Here is a 15,562-nt window from a genome sequence, read left to right on the forward strand (position 1 = left end):
TTAGATCTAGTGGAAGATAGTCTACCAGTGCCAGGGTAATTGACCCTCCGGCATGATTCAGCATGTGTTTTGAAGTCCATCCTAGGCATTTCTACTCTTGCATAGTCTGCAGCTCCTTTTGATAGGGTATTTTTAGGTAATTGCATTTTGTCCAGCCACAGATGCTACTAGACATCATGTCTTGTGTGACAGGAAATTTTGTGACTATCGATGGGAAATGTTTAGTTTCTTACAAGCCTTTGAGTGTCACACCTGCATTACCTCACTAGCCATTTCACACAGGTGAAGCATAATTAACCTCCTCTATTTCCTGCTTCTGTACTTGCTCTCCAACACGCTGGCAGCTGGAAATTATTTGTGAAGTGCCCAACGTTTCAAGTTCTAGGCCTGCCAGTGAAATTCCCTTCCTGATGTTTTCAAAGCCATGCTTGCCTGTCTGTAAGATGTTTCTCTTTCATTGCTGCCATGTTGAGGTACGAGCACAGGCAAAGGGCCGATTCATCAATGACATTAAGCATAGGTAAAAACACGCCTCAAAGCGCAGACCGAAGTTGGAAAAAAGACCCCGAACACCCCCCCACCCCCCCCGGAACACTGCTCTGCTCCCGCTGTCCCCTCCAGCCGAGGCATTCCCAAGCTTTCCCATCTTCTATGGGCCGCCCTGCTCTGCTCTCGGTGGCACTTCCCCAGCCGCTCCTGACAGGAGACAACCTCACCCCAGGCGCCGACCCGGCCTGTCGCCATTTACTTTCTCCACCCGCCGTCGCGGGTGGCGGCACATCTTTCCCCCTCCCCCCTCAGCCTTCCCCTCAGCGCTTCAGCCGCCGCCCTCGCGCCTCGGCGCCCGCCTGCGGGGCGGAGGCCCCGCCCCTTCTCCCCGCCCACCGCGAACGCGGGGTTCGGCGGGGCGGGGCAAGGCAACGGGCAGGGAACGGCGGGCTCAGCTGACGGGGGAGGGTGGGACGAGACGACGCGCGGCGGCGCCTCGCGCCGGGGCTGGACACAGAGGGAGGGAAGGAGGGCAGGAGCGCGCGCGTGCGCGCGCGCGAGAGACAGGAGGAGGCGGAGGCGGCGGCAGCCAGCCCCGCCGCCGCGCCTGGCGCGCGCTCTCCGCCCGCCTCGCTTCCGCCCGGCCCCGCTGCTCTCCCCGCCTCGCTCGCTCCCTACGCCAGCGGCTCCCTCGGCCCGGCCCGGCCCGGCCCGGCTCGGCTCCGCCGCACCCTGCGACGCCCCTCGCTCCCATCGGGCAGCTCCGCCGCCGCCGCCGCCGCCGCCGTCGTCGTCGTCATCGTCGTCGTCCCCCGCCCCCTTCCGAAACGCTCCGGTTGGGGGTGACCCGCCGGCCAGAGCCGCCGGCGGTCGCCTCGCTCCGCAGCGCCCGGGCCTGCCCGTCGCTCCGCCCCGGGCCCGTCCGGTGACAGTCGCGGCCGCGGGAGGTGGCGGCCGAGGAGGAGGAGGAGGAGGCCGGAGCCGGGATGTCCGGGCAACAGCAACAACAGCCGCCGCCGCCGCAGCTCCCCTTGGCGGCCGCCGCTCCCCCGCCGGCGCCGGGGATCCCCTCTGCCGCCGCCGCCAACCCCGGCCCCGCACCGGCCGCCGCGCTCCTGCTCCACCCGCCGCCGCCGCCGGCCACCGCTGCGCCGCCGCCACCCGCCGCCGCCGGCAGCAGCGGGCCCGCGGCGACGGGGGGCGGCGGTACCGGCGCGGCGCTGGGCCTGTCGGCGGGGAGCAGCGGCGGTGGCGGCGGCGGCGGGAGCAGCACCAGCGCCCCGGCGCCGTTCCCGCACGGCGACCCGGCCCTGAACGAGCAGGAGAAGGAGCTGAAGCGGCGGCTGAAGAGGCTCTACCCGGCCGTGGACGAGCAGGAGACGCCGTTGCCCCGCTCCTGGAGCCCGAAGGACAAATTCAGTTACATCGGCCTCTCCCAGAACAACCTGCGGGTACACTACAAAGGTGAGGGCCCGCTCGGGCTGCCGCGACCACCCCCCGGGCCGGGGGCTGCGGGCCCGACCCCTCGGTCGGGCAGTGGGCACAGGAGTAACAATAACAGGAGATAACACACGCTCCTCTCCCTTCTTGCCTCTCCTTCTCTGTGTTCTGATCCCCTAAATTGCCCGCAGCGTGGAGAGAGGGGTCTTGGTTTTCCTTATTTCAGCTTTATTTTCTCTCTTTCCCCCCGCCCCCGGTTCTGTCGCGGTGCGGGGGAAGGGGGGTGGAGGGGGGGGCAAGGGGCCGCCCCCGTCTCCTTATGCTTCTGGAGTGGGCATTATGTAAAACTCTGTGAGACTTCCTCCGTGGATTCAGGTATCACCAGAAGGTTTGGGTCTGAGGCAGGAGAATAAAGGAGGATCGGAGTGACGTGTCCTGTTTATGGTAATGAGCGAGAAAAGAAGTGCCTTTTTTTTTTTTTCCTCTCGAGAATAGCAAGGGTTAAATGGAGTTAAGAGCAGCAAGCGTTAAGCTATTAAACACGGAAATGACGGGAGGGGAAAGCACAGAGAAAAACACGGTTTATTTTTAAACGGTGAAAAATGGAATTAAAGTCACTGGTAACAGTCTTGCCTAACTATTGTGCAGACTACAGAGTGATTTGAGGGAAGGAATGACAATAGGGCTTACATTAATGAAGGTGACTTTATAACTTTCTTCCTAGATGTTTCAGAGTTGCAGTTACTGATTTTCAAAGAAAAGGAAAAAAATCAGAGTATGCGTTTGTATAAATCAGCAAGAGGCAATAGAGGAAAAACTTGTGTTGATTGTTATGAAATGTCATAAAACCTGGAAACATAAGCGTACACTCTGACCTGAAAAAACACAGACACATCTGGTGTTCTAGGCCCAAGTCCTAAAGTAGAAGTGTTGTGGATTCAAAACCACTTCTGAGTTGGCTGTGAGGAACTGGATCTTTTGTCAGTCTGTAGTCAAATGAACGTAATGGGAGGGGAAGAAAAACAACCTTGCAATTACCCTTTCTTAGGGTTTACAGTGGAGAAATTCAAGTGAAATCTCGATAAACATGTTACTGTTTAATCGGAGGAGGAAAACGGCAACACAAACACATGGCAGGATTTGGCTGCCATGAAAGGATTAAATGTACTCTCAGAGACTTTTTTTTCAATAGAGAGGCTTTATTATTACATACAAAATACTCTGTTAAAAATGCTAAGTTTAATGCACCGTACAAAGATAATAAAGGAGGTCGATGACTATAGAGCAGGTTTCTGGGAGGTACTGAGTGATTTAAGGACTTGTTATTTAATACTCAACTCTGAATTTCCTGGCTTTTGTTCAGTGTTTTATGACCTTGTATTTTTAGAAGCATTTTGCATTTTCTGGTGCTTAGTGGTGGCGGGGTTTTGTTTTTTTTTTTTCTTACAAGATGATCATAGCTTTATGGCCCACAAGTCCTTCTGCTGGTTTGTTTTGTTTTGACCGGCTCTTCCTGCTTGTGAGCTAGAATTTAGAGATGGAACCCTTCTGGTTTGCCAGTGTAATTGTAGAGGTATATTTTCAAGCTTTCTTTGTGCTATCCCTGTTTTTCCTCACTTCTCTCCTTTGCCTTAGTGTTAAAAAAAGAAATTAATTACCTCAAAGAAATTACAAGAGGCTCAGCATGTTTCCAAAGTATAGGTAACATAGGAAATACCATAGATACTCTACCAGAAGTTAAAAAGCACAATTAGGTTATAATAAGAAAATACCTTTATTCTAGCTCTTAAATAATAGTAAGTGATGAAGGTTGAAGAGTTCCTAGATTAGCCCAGAAGACTGTGAGAAGGAGAGGTGCCAATATAACATGTATAGACTTTTCTTTCTCCTAACTGCAAATGGTGGTGAATGGCCTCTTAAGTGGCCCATCTTTTCTTCCTGGTAATTTAATGAAGGTGGCTGTTAGGACAGACCCATGTATATGTTACCAGCCTGGCACCTGGTGTTGCTCACTGGGCTAAGCAATGAATGGGTATCAGGGCATTCCTATCCAAGAACCGGGTTAAAAAACACTAAAACATCTGCTGCCTTTTCTCCCTCCTGGATCCTTCAGACCCAAGAATACAAAAAAAGGGAAGAAAGTGGGGAGGTTCAGTGAGGGGATTTAGGTAAGATAGAAAGCAAGAATGTGCTTAGCACTGTGAAATATTGTTCCTACAAAGCAGTTGCAAATAGAGGTCTCGAAAGTATCCGGAGTATCTTCTTGTGGAATATTGGCAGTGCTTCCGAAGTTGTCTAAGTAGTCGTGGAAGAATGGTAGATGTTTTTGTTGAAATGAAATTTGAATTGTACATTGAGCATGGGTAAAGATCTTTTGCATTCTTGACCAAAATACTCGGGGAGGGAAGACAGATCTGCCACTAATCAAGAGCAGTTCTTACTATTGTTTCTATTACTGTAGTATAGGTACCTTGCACGCTTTCTCTCCTGACTCTGTAGATTTCTGCCTATAGAACCGTTTTTCTGGAGTAATTTCCTCTTCTCTGTAACGGATAGGAGGCAGAAGGTAGTAACATCAGTGCTTTCCTTCCATTCTGGATGTGTTGGGGATACTTGCCTCTGAAAAAATGGGTAGGGGGAACAATCAAAGCAAAGCTTTCAGAGTCATTTTTTCATATAACTAGCATCATAATTTTAATGTACTGATGTATTGTGAGCAGTGATACTTTGTTTCATTGGTTTGTGAGAGGAATGATGGTCCTGTCTATGTAATTTTGAAGATTCCTTTCACTTTCTTGCATACCAATGGACAAGTTCTATGGAGACATGAGCTGCGGTAGATGTCTCTTTCTTCCCGTTGCAGCTGTGATGCTTTGTGTACTGCATTTCTGGACCTGAAGCTTTTTGCAAGCATCCTAGAGAGTGCTTAAAAATCAAAACTGCCACAAAACCAGGCATTGATCAAGCGGTGAAGGTTTAAAGAAAGTAGTACAGTCTAGCATCAGGATAACAGCTCTTCAAATTTTGTTGGGGGTCAACAAAACCCGAGGCTCGTTCCTCTTTTGTGTTATCTCTCAGAATCATAGTGTTACTTAAAGAAGGAAAACATACATGGTGTGGCGGTTGAAGGGGAGATGCGTTGACTACCGTGTTGTTTACCTAAACAGGCTAATTTCTTTCTACAGTGAGCTATTCTGTTACACTTTTACAAATTCTGACTCTTGATTAGGAAGCTTTGTCAAGATCTGGATATGAATACGTATATGTTGGCATCAGTGATACTGTAATATATTAAGACTATACCCAAGGGTATTTTTGATTTCTTAGATGGACAGACGTACATTTCTGTGTTGCTGCCGGTTAGCTGTGCAAGCTGATAGAAAGCTAACACTGTCCTAGTGACTGTTGTTCATGGTATGTCTATGTAGGGGAGACATGAAAAACAGTATCAGAAAAAAAATTATGTCATTTTACCTAATTACAATATTAACAGCTCTGAGCTGTAGGTAAGTGGTAAAGAAAGCATAAGGGTTCAGGTAAGTGTATGCTACCTGTAAAGCAGTTACTGCACAAAATATGTAGCTATTAAGGTAAGACATCTTTAAAAATATTCCTACATATTTCTAAAATACTCAGAATTAACACATGGATCTTGTTGAAAAAGAAGGCTATCATAAATATTACATATGAACGTTCCACTAGACAAACAAGTTCAGTTTCCAGCAGATAATAATCTATGCTATGTAGTATTAGGACATAAAAATACAGACTCAACACAGATTGTAACCATGGAAGAAACTATATACAGAATTAGGTAAGCAGACTAAATCATTAGTGCTTAAATCATGGAAGGTCCTGTAGTAACTTCACTTAAGTTAGTCTTGTGACAATTGTCCAAAAAAAGCTGAGAAAAGTTATGCAATTTTGAATAAGCTGCCATTGTGTGAACTTTTACTAATGTATTGCAGGCCAGGAAATCTTAGCCAGACATTTATTTACAATGCCTTTGAACTGTCTCTAGTGCCACACTTAAACAAAAAAAAAAAAAAAAAAAAAAAAAAATTATTTTTCAGTGCAAACTATGCATCCCAATTTCTATAACAAACAGGACAGGGTTCTATAGTAATAGTTCTGTGTTGCCATTCAGTCATACAAGGATGGTGTCAATTTTTATGGCAGAAAACACTTGAAGTGCATTCAGTACAGTGTAGTATGCCTGTTTTGAACACCTTTGTAGCTCTGAGATGTCTTGCTTTTTTAAATTGGGGAAAAAGTTGAAGTAAAATCAGTAATTTGCACATGTCTTTTTTCCTTGTCTCAGTGAAACTTTCCTAATGAAATCAACAGAAGATTAGGCGTTGATTATTTTATTTTTGGCAGTGTGAGCAAGCAATTGAACCACCTGTTGGAAATAACTGCAGTTCAGCTTATGTAAACTTCATTTAAGGATTTAAACTATATAAACACGCTTACTTTTTTCTAGGTAGACACTTCCATAGACGACTTTTGGACCATTTGGTGTATATGCATTACATACTTAGATTTAGGTTTAAAGATTATATTTCTGAAAGCTGAAATGACTTCTCCAAATATGGTTTTATCTGAATTGGCTTTTTTCAAGTAGACGGAATTTAAATTTAGATTAATGTCAATTTAATTTTGCTGAAGGACTGATGATACTACTTTTAGTAAAAATCATCAGTGTGAATGACTGTTTAAAAAATAAAATAAAGCTTTACTCCTTAAGCATGGTCGACTTGTAGTTGTTAAACACTTTAATGAAAGCCCAATCAAAAACAATTCTTGTAATTGAACTTACCTGTGATCTGGTTTACAGTGTGAAGTTCAAGATTTGTACACCTGTTTTCCCTTCTCTGCCCCAGTGCATCTGTTTGCAGAATTCTCTTTTTAATGCTGAAAGTGATCAATTTTTAGTGTTAAAAAATACATACTTGAAAGGTATTCTTCTAAATACTTCAACTATAGCTTGCGACTATGAAAGAGGACTGTTTTAGGGAACATAGGGCAGTGTTCATATGATTTACTTCAGACGTTCAGAACCTCCGATTCAGAAGTTCAGAGTTGGGTGTTGAAGTTCCTTTTTATTCGCAAGCAAGGAAGTGTGGATTCAGGTTACCAAAGAACGTGGCAGCAGTATATAATGTCAAGCTAATGGGCCACTCAGCTCACTGTCCCATCAGTGACAGTGGCCGTCAGTGAGTGCCTATGGAAGAATCTAAAACTGCCTTGGGCGTATGTGGTGTATCTGTGTTTTCCTGTCTCAGTTTCCAGCCATTTTAAGTGGAAGGACATCCTGAGCTGAAAGCAGTTTCTCAGTTAATTTCTGTTCTAGAAGATTGCCCAGCATCCACTTAAACAGTAGCAACTATAATATCCTTTGGTAAGAAATTTTGCAATTCAACTACCTGCTCTGTAGAGAGACTCCTTGTTTTAAAGCTGGTTGATAAACTAGTATCTCGACTCCTCATGTAATCCATCCTAGGTTGGTAGTACTGAAGGTCTCAACTAGCATGTTGAGACAATGTAGAGGTATTTGGAATATTTGAAAGTAGTTACCTGCTTGATGCTGTTGAATTTGCTGTTAGAAATAATAGCTGTATGTAACTACAAATAAAAGCAGCATACTCAAGTAGTAAAATGGGATTCATAGGAGATAATATTAAAAGGACAGCAGTTCTAAATTTAGGGTGTCTTCTGTTTAATGGGATGAAAGTAGTTTTGGGCACTGACTTCCCCAGGCATGTTGCTTCACCACATGAAGTGTTTGGCAATACTGGTAAGGTATCCTGTTACTTCTGCCCCTGTGTCGACCTCTTATTTGCAGTGTGACAGCTGTGTGCGGCTGTGTTGTGAACTGGATCAGGGAACTGATCTGCTGCTTAAAAAAATCTGGTAGGTTTCTTAAACCATGATCAGCTAATCAATCTGGTTCATCATGTGTCCTTGCAAATAGCTGCCTGGATTGGGGAGGGGGTGGGAGAAGGAGACTAGTTTCAGGAAGAGGTGCTAAGAATACCTTAAATTGGTATGGTTGCCAAACACTTAGGAGCTTGTGATTTCACAAAACAAAGTCTGCTGGGTAATAGATGTACATTTTCAATAATATTTGGCTAGTTCCTACTACTTTAGTCTTCGATGTGGAAGACTTGCCCAAATAAGGAGACTGACTCACACTGAAACTACACAGATTGTCAAGTGCATAGAGTAACCAAGGGAACTTCTTTGCAGTCTATTTTAAAGTAAAAACCTAAGGACATTTAAAAATAAAGTATCTTCCCTCCCCCCCCCAACTAATGCATCATTTAATCAGAGCTATCTGAATTTAAGGGATCTCTCAGGAGTTTAATGTTCTGCCCATAAAGTTTTGGGTGCCTTTTAGCTGAAGGATTTCTGCATACTTAGGAATGATAATCTAATTTATAAACCTAAATAGTGAGCTACCAGCACTTGAAAACCAAGCAAACCTATAAAAGCTCTAAGGTCGTGTACTTGGTTATTACCTTGGTTGACACAGCCGTAAAACATGCATGCTGTCTTGTGTATGGAGGAGTAAATTACTGTTTTTGCCTCATGAGACTTCTGAAAACAACATGCAGAAGGTAGGCAATAAGCTTAATATTGTAAAATCTATGAGGTGATTGAAGGATATTTATATAAAATGTTTAGTAATGACATATTGAAGTGAGCAATACATTTGTACCCAGAAAAGTAAGATAGTTGGCTAGTTGCCTTAAGGTAGTCACACACTGAGGTGAACTAGTTGCATCAGAAAAAACTTTGTAGATTAAACCTAATCTCAATGAGTGAAGAATTCGTGCTGTGCTAGCAAAGTTTTGGATGCAGATGTGGCCATGATGAAATGGAGAGTTTTCCTTGGCTGAGCATGTGCCGTTTGGTTGGTTGGTGCTAGCTCTACGGGCAGATAAGTGTTTGCTGTTTTATCAATGTTTACGCTAGAGGGCTCTGTGGTTAGAGGTTCAGGAGTGTTAGGTCAGCTGTGCCTGATCTTTCTGGCTGGGTATGCTGTCATTTTCCTGCAGTTTATTCCTTTCTGTATGACCTGACCTGCTGTACATGAGACACGATTAATCTGTGCCTAAGCAATAATTCCAGTGTTAATGCCACTGGAAGGAGTGTGGGTTTTCTGGGTTTGGGTGGGGTTTTTTGGGTTTTTTTTTTTGCATAGTAGATCAATTGCTATGCAGGTACAGTAGGCCTCCCTGTCTGGACTGGAGATGACAGCTGGAGAGCTGCAGCCCAAGTGATTCGTACAGCACACTCAAAACAGGCATCTCTTTTCATTATGCCTCAGATCCACACGGAGAGCAGGCATGGGATCTGCGTGAATTATTATGGCAATGACAATCTGTTCTGGTTGCCATCTTACTGAAATACCTCTTGTCAGGATCCAATATGCTTTCCATCTTGTGCTTTTTTTTTAAATTTATTTATTTTAATTTTTTTTATACTATGTCCTGTGACCTCATGTGTGACTTTCATACAATAATTGAGTGGAGTGCAAGTGGCTCTTGGGTTTAGGTTGAAAAATCCCTGGAGTAGACAAGAGCTGGTATTGGACTTTCTTCTTGTGGCAGAGCTGGTACACAGTAAGCCTTATAAGAAAAAGGAGTAGGAGCTGTATTAGCTCAGTTGCAGGCTGTAATGCTTAATGCTCTCCTGAGATAACATTCAGAACGTGGAAATTAATGATGAGTAGTACGTTCTATATAATGACTGATGTTTATTCTGAAGGACATTAGAATTAAAGCATCTTAAATAACTTGAAGATCAGAAGCACTAAGCATTAAACTCTGTTATATCATGTTTCAGTCTATAAAAATGAGTGAGCCCTGTGCATTTGAGAAATGATCCAGTTCTTTCAAACCTAGGTGGGCTTTTGTCAATTACATTACTTACTGCAGTAAGCAGTGAAACTTTTTTCTAATTTCCCTTCAAATAATTGTAGAACCTTTTAGAGCAGTATATCCAGAACTTCTCATAGCATGCTTAGTTGCAATGCAGGTACCTACAATGAAAACTTAATGTTGGAAGAAAATATTCTACCATAAAAATGAGGCTGATTAGAATATTGTGTGTTGGTTGCTTATTACATAAGCCTTCTGTTTTGAGTAGTTGGTATGTATACCTTTGAGTTGCCTTCTGCAATTAACTAAAATACATTTTTGTTGTGTTTTGCATGCAATTGTTTTTCAGGTCATGGAAAAACTCCAAAAGATGCTGCTTCTGTTCGAGCTACACATCCTATACCTGCAGCCTGTGGCATATACTATTTCGAAGTTAAAATTGTCAGTAAGGGAAGAGATGGGTAAGCATTGAGTGCATTATTAATTAATTTTTACTTGAAATATGGTCTCACATCATCTTTCTTTCGGTCAACAGATGTCTTTGATATCAAAACATTTTCATATTTACTCCTTTTTATATAGCTTAATTCCCTATTCATGAGAAGTTGCGCTCTGGTATTTGTTTATTCTAAGGGAGTTGATTGTGGTACTTACTGTCCACAAATCAGTGTACACAATAAATACCATAACAGCATCTTCTCATTTTCTCTTGACGGAGAAGTTGGGGTTTGAATGACCATAGTTTGACCCTGCTCTTACCTTAAAGGTGTTGTTTTTTGACGGTATGGCTTTACAGACTTTCACGTAATTTTTAGGAAGCTTTTAGGGTGTGCAGCAGACCAACTTATGTCCTCAGTGTAGTCTTTTCATGGATGTTGTATCAATTTTAAAACAGAAAGTTATTCTGAAGGCACTCATTGATGAACAGTAATAAGAAGAAAGAGGAATGTTCTCAATACGTGCCTGGGAATTTGTCACCCTATGGAAAGAACAGGAGTTGATGAGTGTGTGTAGCTGCTGCTTCCCAGAATCCATCTGAGTTACGAATCTGTTGAAGCGCAGGTGATACCATGATTTCAAGTCTACTGAGGCAGATAGACTCTCACCTGGGAAAGTCCTGAAGTACTAATGAAGTCTTTGCTAGACCACTTCAATTCCTTTTTGTCTTTCACTGCTTTTGGTAGAGGGTGTGTGTTAATGCTGAGACATTGATCATGTTGCCTATGTAGGACTACATAAGCAATACTTCTTTCCAATATTCTGTAGTATATACTGTGATTCTACTTCAAGGTCCTAGTCAAGATTGAATGTCCTTGTCCTAGGTGCTGTACAAGCATATTGCGGATACTTATGTCCTCTTGTGAAAATAAATCTTGAGAGAAGAGCTGTGTCGTAGCTCTTTGGATGAAATTCAGTACCTTTGTCTCTTCTTTGTCTGTCTTGCTGCTGTTTCTTTCTTTCATTTTCCCAGTGTTCTGTAAGCCTCCTTTAAGTCAGAAACAGTATTCAAACTTTTTTGTTTTGCTTATAGTATTGTATAGAGATATTTTGAAAGAATAGCCTCTCAGTACTGCTGCTGCCTTGTAGGAGCATTTATGAGTTTATCTGTTTTGTTCCTAAAAGTTGTTTCTGGGAGATTTCTTTGCTATGAAAAACTTAGGTCTGTAGTTGGCTTTTGTTACACAGTGAAGACCTAATTATTTTTAAATTAAGATGATGGAACTTAGTGTTTCAAGTAACATTTTGCTATCAAATGTAGGAACACCTTTTGTGAGCTTTTTTTATTCCTTAAACATTTTTTTAAAAATTGCCCTGCTGCTGTCAGTTAAGGAGAGATTCCTATTGTCATTTGCTGGTGATGCAGGTGTCCCTTCCTGAAAGGTATTTCTGCCTGCCTAGTTTGGAAGCTAGCTTTTTTGAAATGATGGATTTCAAAAAGTACCCATGTTTGGGGATGTCATTTCACATAGCTTCTCTAACACTTTACCTTAGACCTCTTTGTGTTGTTTTTTAGTAATTTCTAATTCAGTGGACTACTCAGGGCAATCCTACAAAAGTAGAAAACACCTTTGAGTGAAGTGTTTCAAGGTTTTGTCATTTAAATGGTTATTTGTGAGGTGTACATAGCTAAGGCTTGTGAAGTTGCCTGCTGAGATTGCTTAAAAAAATGGAGGGGTACTTTTTTCAGTTAATGATAATACATACTGTCTTGTCCTTGCTTCAACCTTACTTCAGCCTTGTGACCTTTTTTTAGTGTCAATTCATGAAACATTAGCTGCATAATGAGCTGAGATGTTAATTTTTTTTCATTGTATAAAATAGTATGGATGATGGACAATATTGTGCATAGAGCCAAAGCCAAATCTAGCTTAGCTGATAAAGAGCAGGAGTAGACAGGTGGAGTCTCACTGGATATAATGTGTGCATCTCTGGACTTTGTTTTCAGGTCCAAGAAGTCTTTGACTAGATGCAGTGTGAATCTCTTACGGTTCAATGTTACACTGCATTCAAACTAATAAATTCTTTAATAAGTACACTGGGGAATTTAATGCAGATATATACATGTAGGTCTGTAGAAACCAGTTTGTGTCTGATAGGGTTTATTAGTTCTTTCTCACTGCCTGTTTTGTTTCACCTGGCTTGCTCCAGGTACATTTTTACCTGTTTTTTTTCTTCTTTTCTTGATGTCTGGTAATGGGAACAGAGTTCAGGAAGACCATATCTGTAGAGGACCAGCATGTCACTAATAGGGTCAATTAATTAAAATGCCTTACTGTTGCAAAAGCATCTATTCTCAAGGCCTGAGCCTGGCTGTGGAAGCACTACAGCTGTATTTTATGGTACTGTTTAAAATAAATCCTAGACTACCTGAGGCAACTCAGATATCTATCTGCAGGCTGAAGTACAGTTTTCAACTTTTGTAAATGTCAATGGATAATTTAATGGTGTTTATTTGGAGTTCCCTTTGGTAGTAGCCTTTACTACTTATATTTGTTTGTTTTGTTTTTTTTAATAAATTCAGCTTAAAGTGTTTAGTCCATGTACTATGTTACATGGGCAATTCTAACAGTATTCTTGCTTGTGTGCTCTCCTTAGTATGACTTGCCTCAAATCATCAAAAACCTTTACTGAAAACCTAGTCTAGGAGATTTATTTTTTGTGCTACTGTAGCACTTGATGGCCCTGCTCCTGGAATCTGATCTTGTGTATCTCAAAGTTGCTGGGCAATCACAAAGATTATTCTCCTCCTCTGAAGGAGCACAGCTCTTTTTAGTATAGGGCATGGATATGGCATAGTATGGCTTGTCATAGTTGTCTGTGTGTGAGGACAGCATTGGTTTTGTTACACTAAGGACCTAGGTCATCAAATTCTTTCCGTGTTTGGGGAGTGACAGTCTTGAGTAGGAATTTGAAGGTGCCTAATACGTTAATTTTGCAGATATTCATGATGATCAACTTCTAGGCATTATGGACGCGTTTAAGAACACAAAAGCAGGCTTGCTAGAAAGTAAGAAATGGGTATGGAGGTTGGTGTTGCAGAGCAGATGAAGAGTGAAGTTGCTCTTTGACACTTCAGTGAGGAGTGATAGGGCCATGCAACAACTGATAACAGGTGAGAAAAAGGGAAGTGAGAATTAAGGTTGATAAAAGTAATAAGGCTGAAATATCATTCAAACAAAAACTGTCTTTGTATTTGTACAGTGTTTGGCACGAAGAGTCCTAAGATCTTCTATGTGCTGCTACAGTACAGATATGTGAAATAATTGTCATAAATATTTTTAAATTCTTGTTAAAAGTGCTAACCAGCTGTCATGTTGCTCTGTTAATGTTTTCTGTTCTTTATTTCTTTAGTTTTCTTCCTTAATTTCATGTCTCCTTTTGCAGTATGAAGACCTGTATTTATTTACATTCTCCTTTTATACTTTATTGCTTTGTTTTGTTTGGCTTCATGTGGAATATTGTGGACAGTGATGTGAGTGACTGGAGGTGATAACAGTAGATGAGTAATGGGGTATAAGTATGGGGAATAGTACCAAGGTGATTATTAGCAAGCATGGTAGGAAAGAGAGTATTAACTGCAATAAATAATATCTGCATCTCTATTGAAATCTCCAGTTAATATAAAAATAAATAAATATATATGTGTCAGTTAATGCAAAGTATTGCAGCAAGTACTGTCAAAAATTCTGATGTAGTTGGGGAAGCTCAACATAGTTTAGCTTAAAATTAAACCTTTGTAAGCTCTTAAACAGTCCTCATCTGTAATTGATCTATCAGAGAACCAGAAGTAAAGTACATAGTTTTTGTTCTGTAATTTCTTAATACAGTACTCAAGGGATTGAGATAGGCATGGTGTTGCCTTTTCCATACAACTGTGTTTTTAGTTTCATCTAAATTTCAAGAATAGGAGCTTAATTAAAGCACACTACACTGGTGGTCTAGGAATGGGAATGAACAAGGGTGTGCTAAGTCCTATGGACCTGTTCTTGTCATTTGGAGATGTAAGTCTTAGTCTCTAAATCTGTTAAAATACTGTACTGTCCCCTCACTTGCCAAAAATGACCACCATGGTGGCCATTCTCTTAGCTAGGTAAGTATATCCAAATGAGACTTTTTCCCCGTCTCTCTCAAATCTCGAGGTCAGTTTTCTTATATTGCTTTTTACTGAGTTCAGTATTTAGGTCTTATGGCTTTGTGTAAAGTGGTAATGTGTCTGCCTTACAGCCGCACAGTTAATATTTCATTTCAGATACCAGTTAACATTTCCCTCTTTTACACACTAAAGATGCTTGCATGATACTGTCATACTTTATGTAAATTACAAGTCTGATATCTTTGTGCTGTTGCTGTGGGCATCCTTCTTTAATGGTGAAGAGTCATCTGTAATCGCTCTAGGTTGAGAGCCTGTGAGCTTTGCTGTAACCTTAGGTTGCGCCCTTTGGCATTTCAAACTGTTCATAAGCATACTCCGTCTTGAGGGTATCTGCTGGCTACCTGGCTTTCAGAAGCAAACTATCTTCCATTATGTTATAAACAGCTTATGTGTGTATGATTTACTGAGTGATCATCCATTTCTACGTGAATTTCAGTCTTAGGCTTGTTGGTTGTTGTAATGAATCTCTTCCTTTCCAGTCAGGGCAATGGTTTTTGAATATTTGGAATTCTTACTTTAAACTGTAGTTGGAAGACTTTGTGGTGATTTGGCCATGACAAGAAGCAGTCTCTGAACACTTATTGAGTTCACTTCCCTTGTCCCAGTTTGTGACTGTATCAGCTTCACAGTAAATCCAATCCAGAAGGTGACCTCAAGAGCTGAGTTAGTTTTCAGCTAGGTTCATTCCCCAATATGGCTCTTTGTATTGTTTCATGAGTAGCTATGGCAGCAAAAGAGAGGGGAACTTGGGGCAGAAATGAGCATCTGGGCTCAGGAGGGTGGGAATGCTACTTTTGGTCATGGTACCAGCTTATGCCCACTTAATTTTGGTTTAAATACAGCTTTTTGGTCTCCTTAAGTCTTTCACCAGGAGAGACGCTTTGTCTGTTTCTTTCCTGGGGAAAATGAGCTTTTGGGGAAGATGCATTTATCCTCAGTGTCTTGAATTTCTGTCAATTCTTTCTTATTCATTGATTTGTAAATACAATTACTAGCAATGGGCAAATGATGGTAACACTATTTACTTCTAGACAGTCTTTAGTGCTTTTAGAACAGCGGAGGAAGATATATGCTTAAAAAGCAAAATCATCTA

At 42.0% G+C, this 15,562-nt stretch overlaps 1 protein-coding gene across 1 annotated transcript in view; it reads left to right on the top strand.

The window, feature by feature from the left end:
• The first annotated feature begins 1,185 nt into the window (after nucleotides 1-1,185).
• The window catches only part of RANBP9 (RAN binding protein 9), a 39,488-nt gene continuing 25,111 nt past the window's right edge, over nucleotides 1,186-15,562 (top strand). Inside the window, exons 1-2 of the mRNA XM_049823876.1 lie at nucleotides 1,186-1,953; nucleotides 10,165-10,276. Coding sequence (XP_049679833.1) covers nucleotides 1,476-1,953; nucleotides 10,165-10,276 — 590 coding nt within the window. The 5' untranslated portion in view covers nucleotides 1,186-1,475. The remainder of the gene's footprint in view (nucleotides 1,954-10,164; nucleotides 10,277-15,562) is intronic.

Source organism: Accipiter gentilis, chromosome 20, assembly GCF_929443795.1.
Source record: "Accipiter gentilis chromosome 20, bAccGen1.1, whole genome shotgun sequence".
NCBI lineage: Eukaryota > Metazoa > Chordata > Aves > Accipitriformes > Accipitridae > Astur > Astur gentilis.